The sequence below is a fragment of the Aristolochia californica genome, unplaced genomic scaffold (assembly GCF_029961685.1).
Source record: "Aristolochia californica isolate CCGP_79_NKW_82.1479 unplaced genomic scaffold, dmAriCali1.0.hap1 SCAF_8, whole genome shotgun sequence".
NCBI classification, from domain to species: domain Eukaryota; kingdom Viridiplantae; phylum Streptophyta; class Magnoliopsida; order Piperales; family Aristolochiaceae; genus Aristolochia; species Aristolochia californica.
In genome coordinates this window covers 452,281-468,184 of record NW_027182279.1, presented here as the reverse complement: position 1 = coordinate 468,184, position 15,904 = coordinate 452,281, and the positions used below count along the sequence as shown (strand labels likewise).

Here is a 15,904-nt window from a genome sequence, read left to right as displayed (position 1 = left end):
ATTCTAATCGGTCCCCTCCAATCTCTATTCGCTTTTCAAGAAGAACAGTAGGTTGATTACATTTTCTAAGTTCAGTGATAAAAAGCTTCGTCTATTATGAGAATTGCCGATTGAAAACCACAATAATCTTGGGTGTATTTCTTGCTGTTGGTCAGATACTATAAAATCAAAACATGTTCATCCCTTTAGCGTAAGTTCCCTGCAAACCTATCAATTATTGGGTAATTCTCAAAGAACATTGCTCAAGGCATCTCTACCTTAATTATTGGGAAGAGATTCTTTTCCCTCCCGTTCAAGTCTTTCTTAATTGAACTGTTCAGTAATGTCTCCACATTTAGGATTTTGAACATTTTTAAATCCTCCAGCAATTCAATTATCCGTGACACAAAGCTAGAATCATCTCAAACTAGGATACAAAATAACTAACAACAATAAAAAGCACAATTTTAATGGAATTTGTTAGGGTTGCTACAGCAGCAATCATGAGTAGAGGAAGTGAGGACATGAATTGGAACAGTACCTGTTTGATGCAGCAGTCTGTTAGTACCATCAATCCATTCCTGACCAAAAGGGCACCTCTTTGTTAAATCAGATGTTGAAATGGTAGTTTCACAGATCGAAGGGTACCCAGTCTTTATGTTATAAATTGAAAGACGGCCACCAGGCAACGTGCCTCAACTTTCAATCTTAATTTTTCTCTCACACCAGCGAGTTACTCAACAAAGGTATAGAATCATCATAAAGGAAATATATGAGAGTTTGTGAGGACAAAGCATGAGATAGTTTAAATAAAGGATCTCCTGATAAACCCAATAAGCCTTTATGTTATAGAAGCCACCATCTCAATATATGAAAAACAGGAAATAAAGCAGTAATTACGAGAGTTATATTTACAATAGATCATGAATACCTGAACTAGATTCTCTCTCAAGACAACATGTATCCATACGTACACCAAAGAGGGAAAAAACAAAAAGAAGAAAAACGAAAAGGAGGTAGGCAAACATGAGTTAGATATCCAATGCCAAAAGCAATTAATTGTGACCTGATACAAGTTCAATTTTCATAAATTCAATGAACTGCAGGTAAGTTCAACCAAGAAAAATGACAATTTAAAAAGTGACATGGATAGTAAATATGTAGTGAAAATTCCAGAGCCATGAGCTGCATATTGTCTAATATTCCAATTTCCAGGCTGCTAAATTTACCTCTAGGTTTTGTGGCAGTTTTATCCACCAAGCAACTGCAACGATTTATTCCTTCACTCTCTGTGATCTGAAATTTATATAAAAAATTTCTTTCATTAAACCATCATTGCTGTTTCCACGAACCTGTAATAATACTCACCTAGTATGAAAAAGAAAAACAAGAGATCGTTTCACTTTCTTTAGCCAGAATAATATCCAAGAATGAAATCCAATAGTAGCTATGACATAATTTCAGCAGAAAACAAACACAAACACAAAGAAAAAAAGAGAGAGAGAGAAGGACCACAGTTTCATTTATGCAGATTCAACTAACAGATTTTCATAGAAGCTCCTCAAGATGAATTCTTTCAGCTCAACAACCACAAGTTGGAAGCTCTAGAGCAAGGAAAAGAAAAGGAACCATTATACACTTGATAGATTGTTCCTACAGAAAATTCCTCTATACTGATAGCATGAAGGCAACAGTAATAGTATCTAGCATAAGCCCAACAGGAAAATGAAACATCTAGATTTTTACAAGACATAAATTCCAAGTCCTGCAGCATAAATTCATTCCAGAAAGACTTCCTCATTTTTCCTTCTTTATAAACTCCCTTCATTTTCAGAAAAGAAATGTCCAAGAAGGTGTTTTAATCAAGGCATATACCTAGCAAACTAGCCAATTGAATAAGAAGCATAAGTTCCAAAACTTGTAGCATTATTTACATTTCTGAAAGATTTAATTACTTTCCAAAAACAGTAAAATCATACGAAAAGAGAGAACAAATTATAAACAGTGAGTACGGGAAAATACAGTTAAAATTGATGGATCAAAGTCATGACTATTTGTGGTTGAACTCAAATTTCTATTGTCAGCAAGAACATAAATGCCAAATACTAGTAATCAACTAAGTATCCAGAAAATGATTCACCGTATCCAATACCACAAACAAAAATCACTAGAACCTAGCAAAAGCAGCAAACCATTTTAAAGCTTTGAATAATGAAATCTTCTCCCTCAACATAACCTTCAGAGACCACTTCATCCAGTAACTGTAAGAGTTGTAAAGATGCAACAGCATGAATGACAATCTTCAGTATGCAGAACTTTGTACTTGATAAATAATCTTCATTTCAATGAGAATCAAAACTTTCTACTTATTTTCTCACTTTCTTAATGTATGTGCATACTTTTTTCCTCGAATGTCAATTACTCACACGCTATGCCCCTTTCACCAGGAGACTGAAACCCAAGACCACAAAACCCATGTGGTCATTGAGCCAAAGGGCCAATCTACACATGACTGTCCTTTATCAATGCAAGACAAAATCTAAAAACTTTTTAAAAGGAAGAGATGAGTAAGCTTCACCAAAATTCCCAAGCTAAAGTTCACATAATAAAAGCAATGAAAAAGTTTTTGATCTAAATAAAGTGCCCCTAGAAATGGTCAGTGAAGTCACAATTACTGTGTCCTCAAGGCTTTTGGAGGATAATCCTCATTATATAGCTATGCCCTGTCTCAGCAACTTCAATCCTTTACTTTCTTCTAAGTTTCTCTATATGTTTCTTTATCTCGGAAATGTTGTTCAACATGTCTGGAAGACAATGGCCCAATCCTTAGACATAAATGACCATATGAATAGAGTTTCAGGTAAGAGGTACTGGGTTAAGGGGTCAAACATTCTAAAAAAAATTGGAAAATAATAGAAAAATGAGATCACAAAGGTTAACAAACAAAAAAACGAAAAATAGCCAATTTAACAGTTGGATTCACTTTTCAGAAAAAAAATTCTTATGAGTTTCTCAGTTCCACAAGACTTAACTGGGCTAGCTTATGATGAAAAGCCAATGAGAAAATACTCGCAGACTCAAAAAATAAAACAAAAAATTTAAGGGGAAAGACCTGTGAAAGCATGGCTAAACATTTGAAAAAGACAAATGAATTCTTAAGGTGGAATCTCCAGTGTTATCATCAAACAGAAGAATAACAAGGAAAGAATAGAATGTTCTTTTTCGAATAAAATATACAGTCTGTGATCCATTTTTGGCTATTGATTTGTTTCTCAAACTCAATAACAGTAAATCAGACTAGCTCCTACCATAGATGTTAGGTTAGTGAAGCCAACTAACAGCTACCTTTGCATTCAAAAATTACACTCATAACAAATTGAACAAATTTCCTCTCAATTGTATAATCAAATAAAGTTTAAACGTACCATGGGAAACTTTAAACCTGTAGAACTTCCATTACATGAATACAAAATTACAAGTAGAAATTTCACATTGGTCAATAACCAAGGGGCTTACACTTGGCAGTGAAAAGTCTGCGGGAAGCAGTTGTCAGGAAAAATTACAGTATACACAGTCCTGCCAAGAGTCACCACAAGATCTACACCAACTCTAAGTGAAATATGCCGCTATCCCCAACATCTACTAGAAGGTTTAATACATCCTGCACAGCATAGCATGCCCTTCGGCCACCAGCAATTACCTGAGCAGGGAAAAATTAAGAAAAAAACCCTCATTAATTAGACATCTTCACATTACTTACCTAGAAGGAACCATGAATCAGTAAAATAATCATAATAAACATATTTGAACAAAAGCTCTTTACCGCAATAACAATTAGCCAGCTTTCACAATTACTTTCAACCTGGCCTCCAACAACTAAGAGCAGACATGTCAGGTCTGCATGGTAACATCTGGGCGACACCATGACCTGACCAAGACATGGAGTTTGTATTTGAAATTTGAAATGGACTACAAAATCAAAGTTCCAGCTTATTTCAATATCATAATTTTATGGAGCATCAAGATTACCTGGCACTGGGTGTCCAGGTGCAAGAGAATTATGTGCAGGATGCTGGTAATTCATTGAATTATTGTTTGGAGGTCTTTCCATAGGTGGACGAAAGTAACCTGACATGCAAATTCATTAGATGAGTGTCAAAAAGAAAAAAGAAAAATGGAAAAAACAGATCACGACTACCTTCTTGAACAAAAGATGGGCCAGACAATGATGGAGCCCTCTCTCCAGGACCCCAAACAGCAGAATGCTGACTATCCTGAATGTCCCTCCAGTTCTCTTCAGCATATTGCCTGAGCCCATTGGACATAGGTTGCGAGGGGTAAGGATGGTATGGCTGTTGCTGGATGTGTTGTTGCGGCACTGCAGGAGGCTTGCCATAAGAATAATGATGATTTGCTGGCGGTGGTGGTGGAGGTGTTTGAGCTGGAGGGGGTATAGGATGGGGGTGATGAAAAGGTGGTCTTTGTGGGCCTGGTTGCTGAAATTGCTGCTGATTTGGAACATGATGATGGTGAGGTGGTGGTGGCAGAGGAGGATGAGACGATTGTGGAGGCAAATACATTCCATTGTTGTGTCCTGGTAGCTCAAATGATCTTGCAGAACCAAAACCACCTGGAACATCTTGCGTAGCTGGATTCATAAAGCATGGGGATTGTTGTGAAATCATTTCAGTCTTTTGAGTAGCCACAACATGACCATGTATAGGAGCATTTCCCTCCATTGGAATGAGCTGATTACCCTGCATCCAAAGCACAAGTTAAAAGAGTAATCAAAACCTGAACAAAAAGCACAGTGAAGCACTCATCACGTCTCTTAGAGGATATAGCAAGTATATGTCTATGAGAGAGTAAGAGGACGAAAGAGAAAGAGAGAGAGACTGAGACTTACAGCTGCTGGTGGCCTACAGTACTCTTGAGATGCAGAAGGCTGATAACCAAAATGTGGGGAATTGGGGGGCAGTGGAGGAGGAGGTGGGCCTGGTGGAAGTGGTGGTGGATGTGATGGTGGTGGAGGTGGTGGAGGTGGTGGGGATGGAGACAGTGGTGGAGGGGGCGGAGGGGGTGAAGGAGGAAATGGTGGTGGTGGTGGAAGTGGTGGAGGAGAATCAAAGGGTAATGGCGGAGAACCCAAAGGTAGAGGGGGGAACAACTCAGAGCACTTATTTTTTGCAGATTCAGAGATTTTACTATCTGAAATTTGATGACGAGGTTCTGGCTCAAAAGTAGTATTCCCTCCAGGGAAAGGTGTCCTCTCATCTTTGGATGAGGATCCAGAGACATCTTCCATTTCAAGCTCTCCATCAACCTCCTCTAATATGTGATGATGTCTATCACTAGGAGTAACTCCAGCCCCCCCTGTTTCTACATCTTCGAAAGATGCACTAACAACTCCTTCCCTAGAACATTCTTTATCACCATCATTTTTGTTACATAAATTGCTAACAGGAAAATCTTCTTCCTCCTCTTCATCCTCAAATGCATGAGAAGACAGAAAGCCAGGCAACTGAAATGTTGCATTGCTGTTCAAGAAAAAGAGAAACAAACATAAGAACTATGGATCAAGCTTTCACTCATACATTGTTGATAAAGCCATTACTTAAAAAAAAAAAAAGGATTAGCAGGGAAATTCTGAGACCTACAATCAAAAATTTGAATCAAACATCTTCAGACCTAAACCAAAAAGTCCAAACATCTGATTCTGATAACAAATAATCCTTTGAAGACATCAGCCCATCAATAACACCAAGAAACATTCATACAATTACCAACATAGGACTTAAGTACCAGAAAATAGATCAACTCAAGCAAAATAGAATAACAAGGCCAAAGGAAAATGAACACTGACTACCAATATTTGTTTTTAAGGATGATTGCTAGTTACCACCCTCTACTAGTTATTATCCTTGATAAAGATCCTCATGAACTTTTCCTTTCTTTGAATGCCAGAAATTTTTTTTTTAGATGAATTCATCATTGAAAAGAGAGAGAATGATATGGTCCTTTCTAGCCATCAAGTGAAACAATAAAGGTGAGATTTCTCAAAACTTATTTGATCGATATCACGCTACAGTAGCAATCATATAATTGCCAGGTTGATAAATACAACGTCTACCATTTCAAAAGATTACAAAAGCATGCATACCTCCCATACTCATCAACAAGCATGCCTTCCATCTCTCTGATTGGATCATCCACAGAACGCTCAGCACGAGATGGACGTTTTACGAAGCATCCTGCACTTAACTCATCATTGGAAACTCCAATTTCATCCATATAACGACGAAGAAATGATTCAGGGAGTATTTTCCGTTCAAGCCATAACCTCAGAACCTAATAACCAGTAACTGGATTAGTTTCAACTTAGAAGTAAGATTTCTTCTTCTGAAGCAATAATGCAGTGTTACCTTGTGGCATTGACGACGGTTCTCACGCGCACCAGCTCCAGAAGGAGCAGCAGCACCTAAAAGACGTGGTAATGCTGCTTGTACTGTAGGAATATATGAGGCACCAGCAATGCCTAAAAATAATAATAAAGAAATGAAAACTTGGGAAAAATTAAATGAAATTCTTCACATTTATAAAACTAGGATTCATTCATAAGACGAAGAAGTACATTTGCCTGAAACTGTATCTCTAGGTAGTTTTTCCAAATGGCAAAACAGATAGAGGGAATAGCTATAATATCATATTTCCCATCACCTATACCTTTCTGACTATGTGAACATTGTGTAATAGAATCCACAAGAAAAAACAGATCAACTCTGCGATGATAACTAGGTTCATTCTCCAACTTCTGAACAAGAAGCTCCACAACCTGCACAAATTAAAGATTTAGGTACTTTTACTTAAAGTGGATATATAGAAAATCCAAAAAATTGAGAAAACAGGATGCACCAAACTTTTTTTTTTAAACTAACAGAGAAATTCAACATTATCCATGTTCTATTGTTCCTTTTCCTTGGAATAATAACCCATGCCATAATTACAATATGAAGGTTGCACTCGAGCAACAAAAATAACAAATAGCATGCATGATGAATATTAATTATGCTGACATCTATTTTTTTTATGTTTTTTGACCTCACCATTTGAACAAGGTGGTCCAATCTAATAATAGTTTACAAGAGTGAGCTACATAAGTTGGTTTGATTTAACTGGATAATCAATTATGGTCTCATCATTTTATAACCAAAAAAGTAACATGAGTTGTTTTGAGGTAACTTGAAAACCAATGATGGTCTAATCATTTCATACCAAAAATTACAAAAGTTTGCCATTTCTATGAAGCAAGAAGTTCATAAGAACAGCAACTCACCTCACCAGCGATCCCATATTTGGCACAATCAATAGCAAGGCGGGTTGCACGACCAATACTATCTTTCGTTCTAGACAATGTCTCAATCATTCCTTCAAACGCATCCCGTGCAACCGCAGCTTCAGTTCCACCACTAAGAGAACCTCCATGTGATCTGTATCCACCTGGACTAGCACCTTTTATATCGCAAGGTTCATCAGAATCTATTTGAGTTTGTAATGCAAACTGGTGATGGACATGGGTAGGTGGAGATGCTGAAGAAGATACATCATTTGAAGCATAAAAACCACTTGCATAATCCAATTGTTGCATATTGCTAGAAGATGGCTGAGCTCCTGCAGTACTTGGACTTGGGCTACTCCCCTGGATAGCAGAGGGGGTTGTCATGAATGTGGCAGAAATGGCTATGTCATGCAGTAACAGAGACTGGGAGTGAGCCAGTCTCCGCTTTGCTTGAGCAGCTGCAATTAGATGCCTCATGGATGTAACAGAATCTATAAATTTAGGAGCAATCGAAGAACTGCAAGCTGCTTTATCATCTTTGATGACTTCAAGCCTACAGAAAGGACAGAGCTAATTTAATTTGAAAAAACATTTAAAGTACAAACATGTTAAATTCAACACATAACAAAGTCATGTACAAAAATCAAGTAGGAAATAGAAGATTTCACCTCTTCCCTTGTAAACTGTCTTTGTCAGTACTGTGTTCCACCGAACAGACAACATCTGACCTTACACCGGTCTTTGGAGTACCTTTCAATTTTTCAGATGAGGAAGTTGGTTTACTGCTTGGGGCTACTGTCTGACTAGAGCGGTTAGAACTGTCAGAAACAAAACCTGATGCTTTAGAAGCTCCTGGACGGACCAACTTCTTGGCCGTAACAAGACTTGGCACTTTAACCTGAGACTTAACCATTTTGTTCTCTACTGATTTTGCCACACTTACTGAACCAAGGTTAATTTTTGGTGAAAGGACTACCAGACTTCCATCTCTGGAAGACACTCTCTCGGATTCTGTGTGTTCAGGACTCTGAGAAATTTTGCACTCCAGAGGTTCATCCAATATCTTTTCTTCAGCTTGCACTGGACTAGGAGATGGGAACTCCTTGAGATTTTTGATATGTGGTGTTTCCTCCTTAGAAGATCTCTCATCAGCTTTCCCTGAACCCAATTTGTCAGGTTTAACATCTTTACCATTTGTCAGAGAATGACCTGGACTTTTGTGGTTTGTGTTTTTGGAGTTTTGAACAGAATCCAACTCACTTAAATTGCCAGACTTGGCAATATTTGCAGATCCTCTGTGAACAGGAGTCCTGTGTGATGGTTGTTCCTGCTCATTTTCACCTGGATAAAATCCTCTTCTTCTAGAACGAACTTGAGAAGATGGGGATCTACCAGTATCAGAACACAGCTTCTCATCCTTTGAGGGAACAGAACATTTTTCCACCATATCTCCAGCAATTGTGGTTGCGCAATCAGACATTGCCTCCAGAGCTTTACGACGCCTTTTCATTAGAGGTAGAACAGCCTCATCACCAGGTACATGGTTCACCACACTGCTTGTTTCAGTAGATGCAGGTTTCTTCTTCTCTAGAGCTTTATCCCCTGGACTCTCAGAAGCAGGTGAATAAACAGGTTCACTTTTCTTCCTAACAAGACCTGTCCTCTCCACAACTTTATCACCTCCACCAGATGGCATAAGCTTTGGCTTTTTGGCTGGATGGCCATCCTCATGGGAAACAACCTTACTTTTACTACTTCCAAGGCATGCCCCCTTCTTTAGATGCTCACTAGAAGATAGTCCCTCTTTGTTATCCTCTTCTTCAGAACTGTCAAACACAGCTTTCTTGCGACGACGAGTACCCTGAGGATTCGACTTATCTGCTCCAGCCAATTGCTTTTTAACTTTTATCAAGCTTTTAGCATTTTCTTTCTTCCCACTACTGACATCTGTATCGGAACCCGAAGCCCTAGGTGACATTTCTTTCACATTGTCACATGAAGCAATTTTTCCTTGCAAAGGCTTGTCAATGATTTCATCTTTCACTTTCTCATTAGATTGATGCTTCGATGACTTCTGTGAAATACGGCTCTTTTTCTCAGCTTCTACAGACTTCTCTACCTTCCTTTTTGACATAGAAGCTACTTTTTTTGTCATCCTATGACCATTTGAAAATACTGTTTGCTCATCACATGAGCTTTTTTTTGGCTGACGTGATACACCCAACTGTGGAGACCTCTTATTATCATTCCGTACTGCATCTGGGAAGCAGTCTCTCTTAACATCAGCAAGACCACTTCTACTGGCAGTGGAAGCGACTTCTTTAGAATGACTATTTGCCCTTATCTGTTCTGGGCTCCAACTGTCAGAAACACCAATAGCATAACTAGAAACTGACTTTGTAGCAGCAGCTTGCCCTTCATTTGGTGATCTTGCACTTTCACCAGATGTTTCATTCTCCATAGTAGAGATTTTAGGCTCTGCTTTATACAAAACACTGTTCTCTATCTCTTTTCCAGGTGAACAGCATTCCAAACCATTAGTTTCATCTTTCTTGCTCTTGTTATGTACGCACTGACCAGATTCAACCATCGGAACTTGATCTTGGAGTTCAGACTGCATATCATTGGCTCCATCATTCAAAGAAGCGCTATGGTCTTTATCTTCAATAGATTCATCAGATTTTTTCTTCTGTAATTCTTCAAAAGCTTCACTGATCTCCTTCACAGCACGGGCAAAATCCTTCACTGTTTTACCTTGACACCGAGCAGCTAACTTAAACTTTGCTTCATCTGTAAAGGCTTGAATATCTGCTGGGGCAACAAAAGCACTGACAAAAAAAGAAAAAAGTACAACAGTAAATAGGGCAGGCAATTTGACCCGGTTACTAGCTCTACCATTCTACCCATCCATTTAAAAAAGATTGTGAAACAAATCTTTACCCATTTAAAAGTTTACCTGTTCACCTGCATGAAGTTTATTAACTGGAGCAAATATATGTAAAGGTTATTTGATATCTGATTATTTAACAACATGATTACCTGAATAAAGAGGATTAATTTTGTATTTTTTAACTTCACACTACATGAGTGTAAGAACAAAGTCTCTATTTATGTAATATTTTAGTTAAAAATAACTTAATTGCAAACTAATGTTTTGTCATTTTGTATTGTTTTTATGTTATTTATGGGTTTCTATAGCTTTTTAATGAGTTTAAGTATTCTAGTTTAAAAAGCTTTCCATTATTTACCCATTAACACAGTTACTCTCAGATAAATGGGTAAAGAAATGGAAATGAAACACCTCTTAGCCATTCCAAGTAAAGTGGTAGGCAATAGGTTTCAGATTATGAAAACAATTAATGAATACCTCTTACCATTGTCATCCCTAGCAGTACGAGAAGCAAGGAAGCCCAAGGACTGCCATGATAAACTATAGATGATTATAGAAGAAGAAGAAGAAGAAAGCCTCTCCTAATCTTACAAGCGTCACATTTTCTGTCACCTTCTTAATTACCTGTCCTTTAAGAGGTGAGATACATGAACATCAACACTTTCAGAAGAGGTGCAATTAATTTGATAATAATTGGAAAATTTTCACTGTGGATGTATTTCTTTTTTTTCAAACATTATGGATATGAAATACATAATGTTAAAGTATCAAATCAATTAATTGTTATCAGAAGACTGCTGTTGCTTGCTTTTAATTATTCCAGCAAAACTAATATCAACAATGTACCAGGTGCTTATTTAAAAAAAAAAAATATTGGTTTAAAGTCACATGCTGTGCATCAGTTCATAAAAGCAAAAACACATTAAGAACTCTGTACAAATGTATAGAGCAGCACTTTTTAAAGTAAAGATAAAACCACAATGAAACCATTACCAAGGTTTTGAATATCTCTCTGTATCTGAAAGTATCACACAACATGTATCCATGTCAGTAACCATGGAAATATAAACAGGGTCCATTTACAGGAACATTGTTACTGACACATTTTTTATCATTATTCAAATCACATGTTTGAGTTTCAGTCATTTCCACAGACAAGTGGGTTGTCTCTGGTAGAGACTGATGAGTTCCAGGGAAACTGAACCCAACATAATAAGCAACATGAAACACACAACGAGACAACCTAACAACAGAAGAAATAAGAGTATATATCTCAGAAACATTGGAAATGTTCACCTGGGTCCTATTTATACATACATTAATTGATGTAACTCTATTTTGAAAGCATGTGATGCCATTACAAAAAATACTCGTATACAAATGCAATTGGTAATCATAAGTTGTGATCAATCATCTAACTAAGAATCAGAGATAAACAACAGATTAACCTCGTTTTCAAACAATAAAATAAAGTAAGATAAAAACAATAGATATCCATAAAGTTATAATAGATTTATCCATTCAAAGACCACATTCACACATAAATAACAATGTTCTATGCAGGCACAGTTCAAAAGAAAAAGTATCATATGTGGGCCATATTTCAACAAGTAATGTAAAATATTTTCTAATAAGGAATTTAAATAACATCAAGCATCTCTAGTTTACTGAAAGACGGTTCTGTTGGATACAAATTTAGGCTACAAAGTAAGAATATACATGTTTATACCTTTTTCCGGTATTAGGCAATTTAATCAATCGTCAGCCAACTCAGGTTTTCTCGTGTAGATAACCTAGGAACTTCTACCAGTCATATCAAACCCAGACGGTTGAACCGCATTCAATCAGACCCAGTGCCCTGTCCCCGTCTGTCCGCAACAAACAGGGGAGAGCAGAAGAGAGACAGGCACTATCGTTTCCCACGATAAACCTTCACCTATTCATGTCTAAAGAAGTAAGTAGGGCAGGTTAAACAAGGAACCTGCCCTGTCCCAACCCACTTGAGCAAGATAGTTTTTTATTTCACTGCACAGGCCACAAACGATTCTCTAAACACAAGCACACATGGATGACAAAGTGACAGGGTTTGCCTAAAAACCCAACCTGAGCTGAAGTACATATATGTATATATTTCAGTTTACAAACATACCCTTCTATCTAACTTTAAATGATAGCACAAGAGGTTAAAAAATGAAATAACAAAAAAAAAATTGTGATGACTCATGGGGTTAAGCAGGGAGAGGTCGGGGATGGGTTTCAGGAACAAGTTGGCAGCGCAGGGATGGGGGTTTTCACAGGAGCAGGTTGGCAGGGAACCCAACCAGCTCCCATATCTATTCATGTCTGAGCCTTTAGTCATGACATACAAGGATTAAGGCTACAAACCTAAAAAGTCTTTCTGCCTACCCACCTGTATATTACTGCTCTTTGTCTTTTGTCCCAAAATTATGTTACATATTAGAAAATGACAACTATTAGAGCATAGTTGAGTAATGAGTTCCTCTAAATTCAATTGAAGAAACATTTGGAAGAAGTTGATTTAAATATGCTGATGGAAGGTAGCTTCCAGTGCATTGTATATAAGAAAAAGAGACAGATTTTTATTTTTTTGCTAATGTTGATACTCAATCATACACAAACTAACATACAGATACCACACTCTATATCATGAACTCACAATAGAACAACCACCCAGTGCACACATGGTGACCGCTGAGCAGAAGGACCAATCCATAGATAGGGAGGTCTATACTAATCGACAGATGCAACTCCCCTGTCTTCCTTAGTGAGAAAATTATCTTCACTAATCACTTGACAGGTTTTGATCCCCATTAATAGCATCACAGCAATCATGTTTGCTGTAAAAAATTTTAAAAAATTATATTGTCCTCTACTAGAAATCAAGACTTAGGATACAACTACAAGCACATGAAGCAAATCACTTTACTGACTCCATAGAAAAATTATTGCCAGGTGACATAATCATCGACCCTAAAAAGCAAGACATCTCAATTATCAAACAGAACAGCTTTTAAATGACATTTGTAAGTTACAACGACCCGATGCTAACCGACAACACTCCACAGACTGGTAAGAAACTATCCAGTCATTGTGTTTTATTGACCAAGTTATTAATTAGTAAATGATAAGTTTATACAAGAAGGGACCTTCAAACCGATGCTAACCGACAACACTCCACAGCTGGTTGTAAGGGATTTGCTCCCCCAAACTTTAAAAATTTTGTTTTTCTCTCTTTTATTAATACATCTTTTTCAAAAAAAAAAAAGATAAGTCTATACAAGAAGGGACCTTCAGACAGAGAATTTCAATGACTAACCTCAGATTTTTTATTTTGAATGGTATTAGCCTCATACAAAGAAAGAACCAAAACCATGATTTGCATCAAAGACCTACACATTAACATTCCAGAAGAAGGAATTAAACTAGTAAATATCAATAAAAAACCAGATGCAAGCACAGGACTTGCACAGGACTTACATTTCGGAAGTTCCAAAGAACTGAACAAAGTACTTTTTAGGATCTGGAGTCCGCTCCCAATCTTCAGGCCTACTAATCTGTACAATAAAATCCAACATCAGGAAACAAATCGGAAGCAAAACATATATAAGAGCAGGATAGACATATGAATAAAATCATGATATAAAGCAAACGCAGCTTCAGAAGTACAACATACAGGCAAAAATCAGATAAAAACTTCTACAAGAAAGTATAGAAACTCAAACCAAAAACAAATAAAGAATTGATGGCAAAGTGGCAAACACATGTAGGAAAGTGAAAGACAGCTCTAAGAAACAAGCCTCGGCTACTATCGGCCCATGCAGTAGAATACACAATGAACAAGTCAAATTCCACAAACAACCAAAGCCACGACTGACAAATTACAGAAGCTCGGAATCCACAAAAAATTCAAAACTCAGAAACACCGAAGGGTCCATGGAATCTCAATGGTAAATAACTACTACTGCATGACATGCTCCCCCCTCCCCCCCCCCCCCACCCCCAACAAAAACACCCACACAATTACACGATATGCAGCATAGGTAAACAGGACTGTAAAATAAATATATAAATAAAATTGCAATGACCCATATATGAAAAGCGTTTCCGGAAAACATGAAATTTCGTCTTCCACCCATGTAGAAATTTCTAAATGAAAACTAGGAAAAAACTAAGAATCACAAACTCCAAAATCTCTGCGGATCAATTCACATTGACCAACAAATAGATGTTCTCCTAGCTTGCCACAGTATGTCTAGTTTTTGCGCCCAACAAAGTTTCAGGAATGTGGAAAACTAAAAAACCAACGACACAGAAAACTAAGGACTCCAAATCAAAGTCCTTTACCGAATTAAACCTCAAAGTGCGAGATGAAAAAAAAAAAAAAATTACAAAACCAAAAGGATAAAATAAACATACATACCTTAGCCGGCCACGCAGGGAAACCTTTAACCTTCGCAAGAACGAGATCCCCCAAACTTAGGGGATTCTTCTCCTTGGCACGATTGGCTCCCCTTTTACGCCCAGGAGCCATGGCGAAAAAACCCTAACCCAACCACGCTTCCCCCAAAACCAACCCCAGTAGAATCAAAACCAAAAGTAGTCTCCGTATGCGCGGTGAATTGCCTTCACCACTGAAGACGCCGGTAACGAAGCCCCTCGGCGACCAGAGCCGCTATTGCTGCAGAATCGGACGGTCAGGTAGAGGGCAGAAAAAACTAGGGTTCTGCATTTCAAGGGTTGCGATTGTCTGGCTTTGAGGAAGACCAGCCAGGGCGGAATGTGAAGTGTGAGAGAGAGAAGGGAAACTGGGAAGAGAGACGAGAAAAAGAGAGAGGGGTAGGGAGTAGTAGTAGCATATTTGTGTATAATGATCTGTCAGGAGTCTAACCCTTGTTGGGTTCTATTGACCGCCTTCTTAACCACGGTTACCGCCGATGCAAGGCGATGCCTGCAATGTGACTGGCACGAGTGGTCTTTAACGGAAGTGGAGGCACTACAATCACCCATTGCGTATCAGGGTTGCATGCATAGGATTTCCGAAAGGATCTCAAAATATGACACGTATCGAATGTATGGCCTGTATATTTTCTCTACATCGGCTGATAGAAGCCATGCCAACTGACCTAAAATCTGATACATATGGGCAAATATTCAACATATTAATATTTTCTTTTATATTAAACATTTTTTTATTATTTTAAATTTTAAAAATACATAATAATTAAACTTTAGTCAAATATTGAGTCTACGAAACCTGATCCAACTGGACTCGAAACCCCGGGTTTAGGTTTTGGGTTTCACCCCACGGTTCAGAAATAAGGTAAGGATGAGTTGGGTTTACGAAGATGAGGATGGTGATCAAATGAAAATCAGGTTTGAAATTTTGGGTGTTTTGGGGTTTTTTTAAGTTTGGATTTTAGGATCAAGGTTTGTGGTCAAGTTCATCTATGCCCACTCCTAATTGCACCCAAACAGTTTTTAAACTTATCCACAACTAATTGGCATGTAATAAGTACTTACAAAGATCTCCTACATTCAAAAGTTGTCATTAAAAGTGGTTATTTCGAAAAGAAATCACTCTAAAAGAAAATTCAAAAGATGTTTTATCCATCTTATCCTATGCTTTCATGCAATGGGATGAATTATTTGTTCATTTGTTCTTAGTTTCATGTAATTGA

The 15,904-nt window shown here is 37.6% G+C and overlaps 1 protein-coding gene across 6 annotated transcripts; it reads right to left on the bottom strand.

The window, feature by feature from the left end:
* Window positions 1-227: 227 nt before the first annotated feature.
* On the bottom strand, window positions 228-15,037 carry LOC137938618 (ENHANCER OF AG-4 protein 2). Of its 6 annotated transcripts, none has more exons than XR_011109884.1 (14): window positions 14,647-15,037; window positions 13,704-13,780; window positions 7,984-10,143; window positions 7,313-7,868; window positions 6,703-6,811; window positions 6,402-6,514; window positions 6,140-6,327; window positions 4,886-5,516; window positions 4,178-4,736; window positions 4,009-4,107; window positions 3,803-3,907; window positions 3,496-3,679; window positions 1,209-1,275; window positions 228-560 (listed from the first exon to the last, which is right to left on the bottom strand). XR_011109884.1 is itself a non-coding variant. In XM_068783584.1 (12 exons), exons 1-11 carry the CDS (start codon window positions 14,755-14,757, stop codon window positions 3,837-3,839), a joined length of 4,674 nt encoding a protein of 1,557 aa, XP_068639685.1. In that variant the 5' UTR covers window positions 14,758-15,037; the 3' UTR covers window positions 3,012-3,679; window positions 3,803-3,836. The 6 variants fall into 6 exon arrangements, 1 of the variants encoding a protein (XP_068639685.1); XR_011109883.1 differs by having other exon boundaries at window positions 228-520; XR_011109887.1 differs by lacking the exon at window positions 14,647-15,037 and adding an exon at window positions 13,543-13,615 and having other exon boundaries at window positions 228-520; window positions 13,704-13,782.
* Window positions 15,038-15,904: the final 867 nt, after the last annotated feature.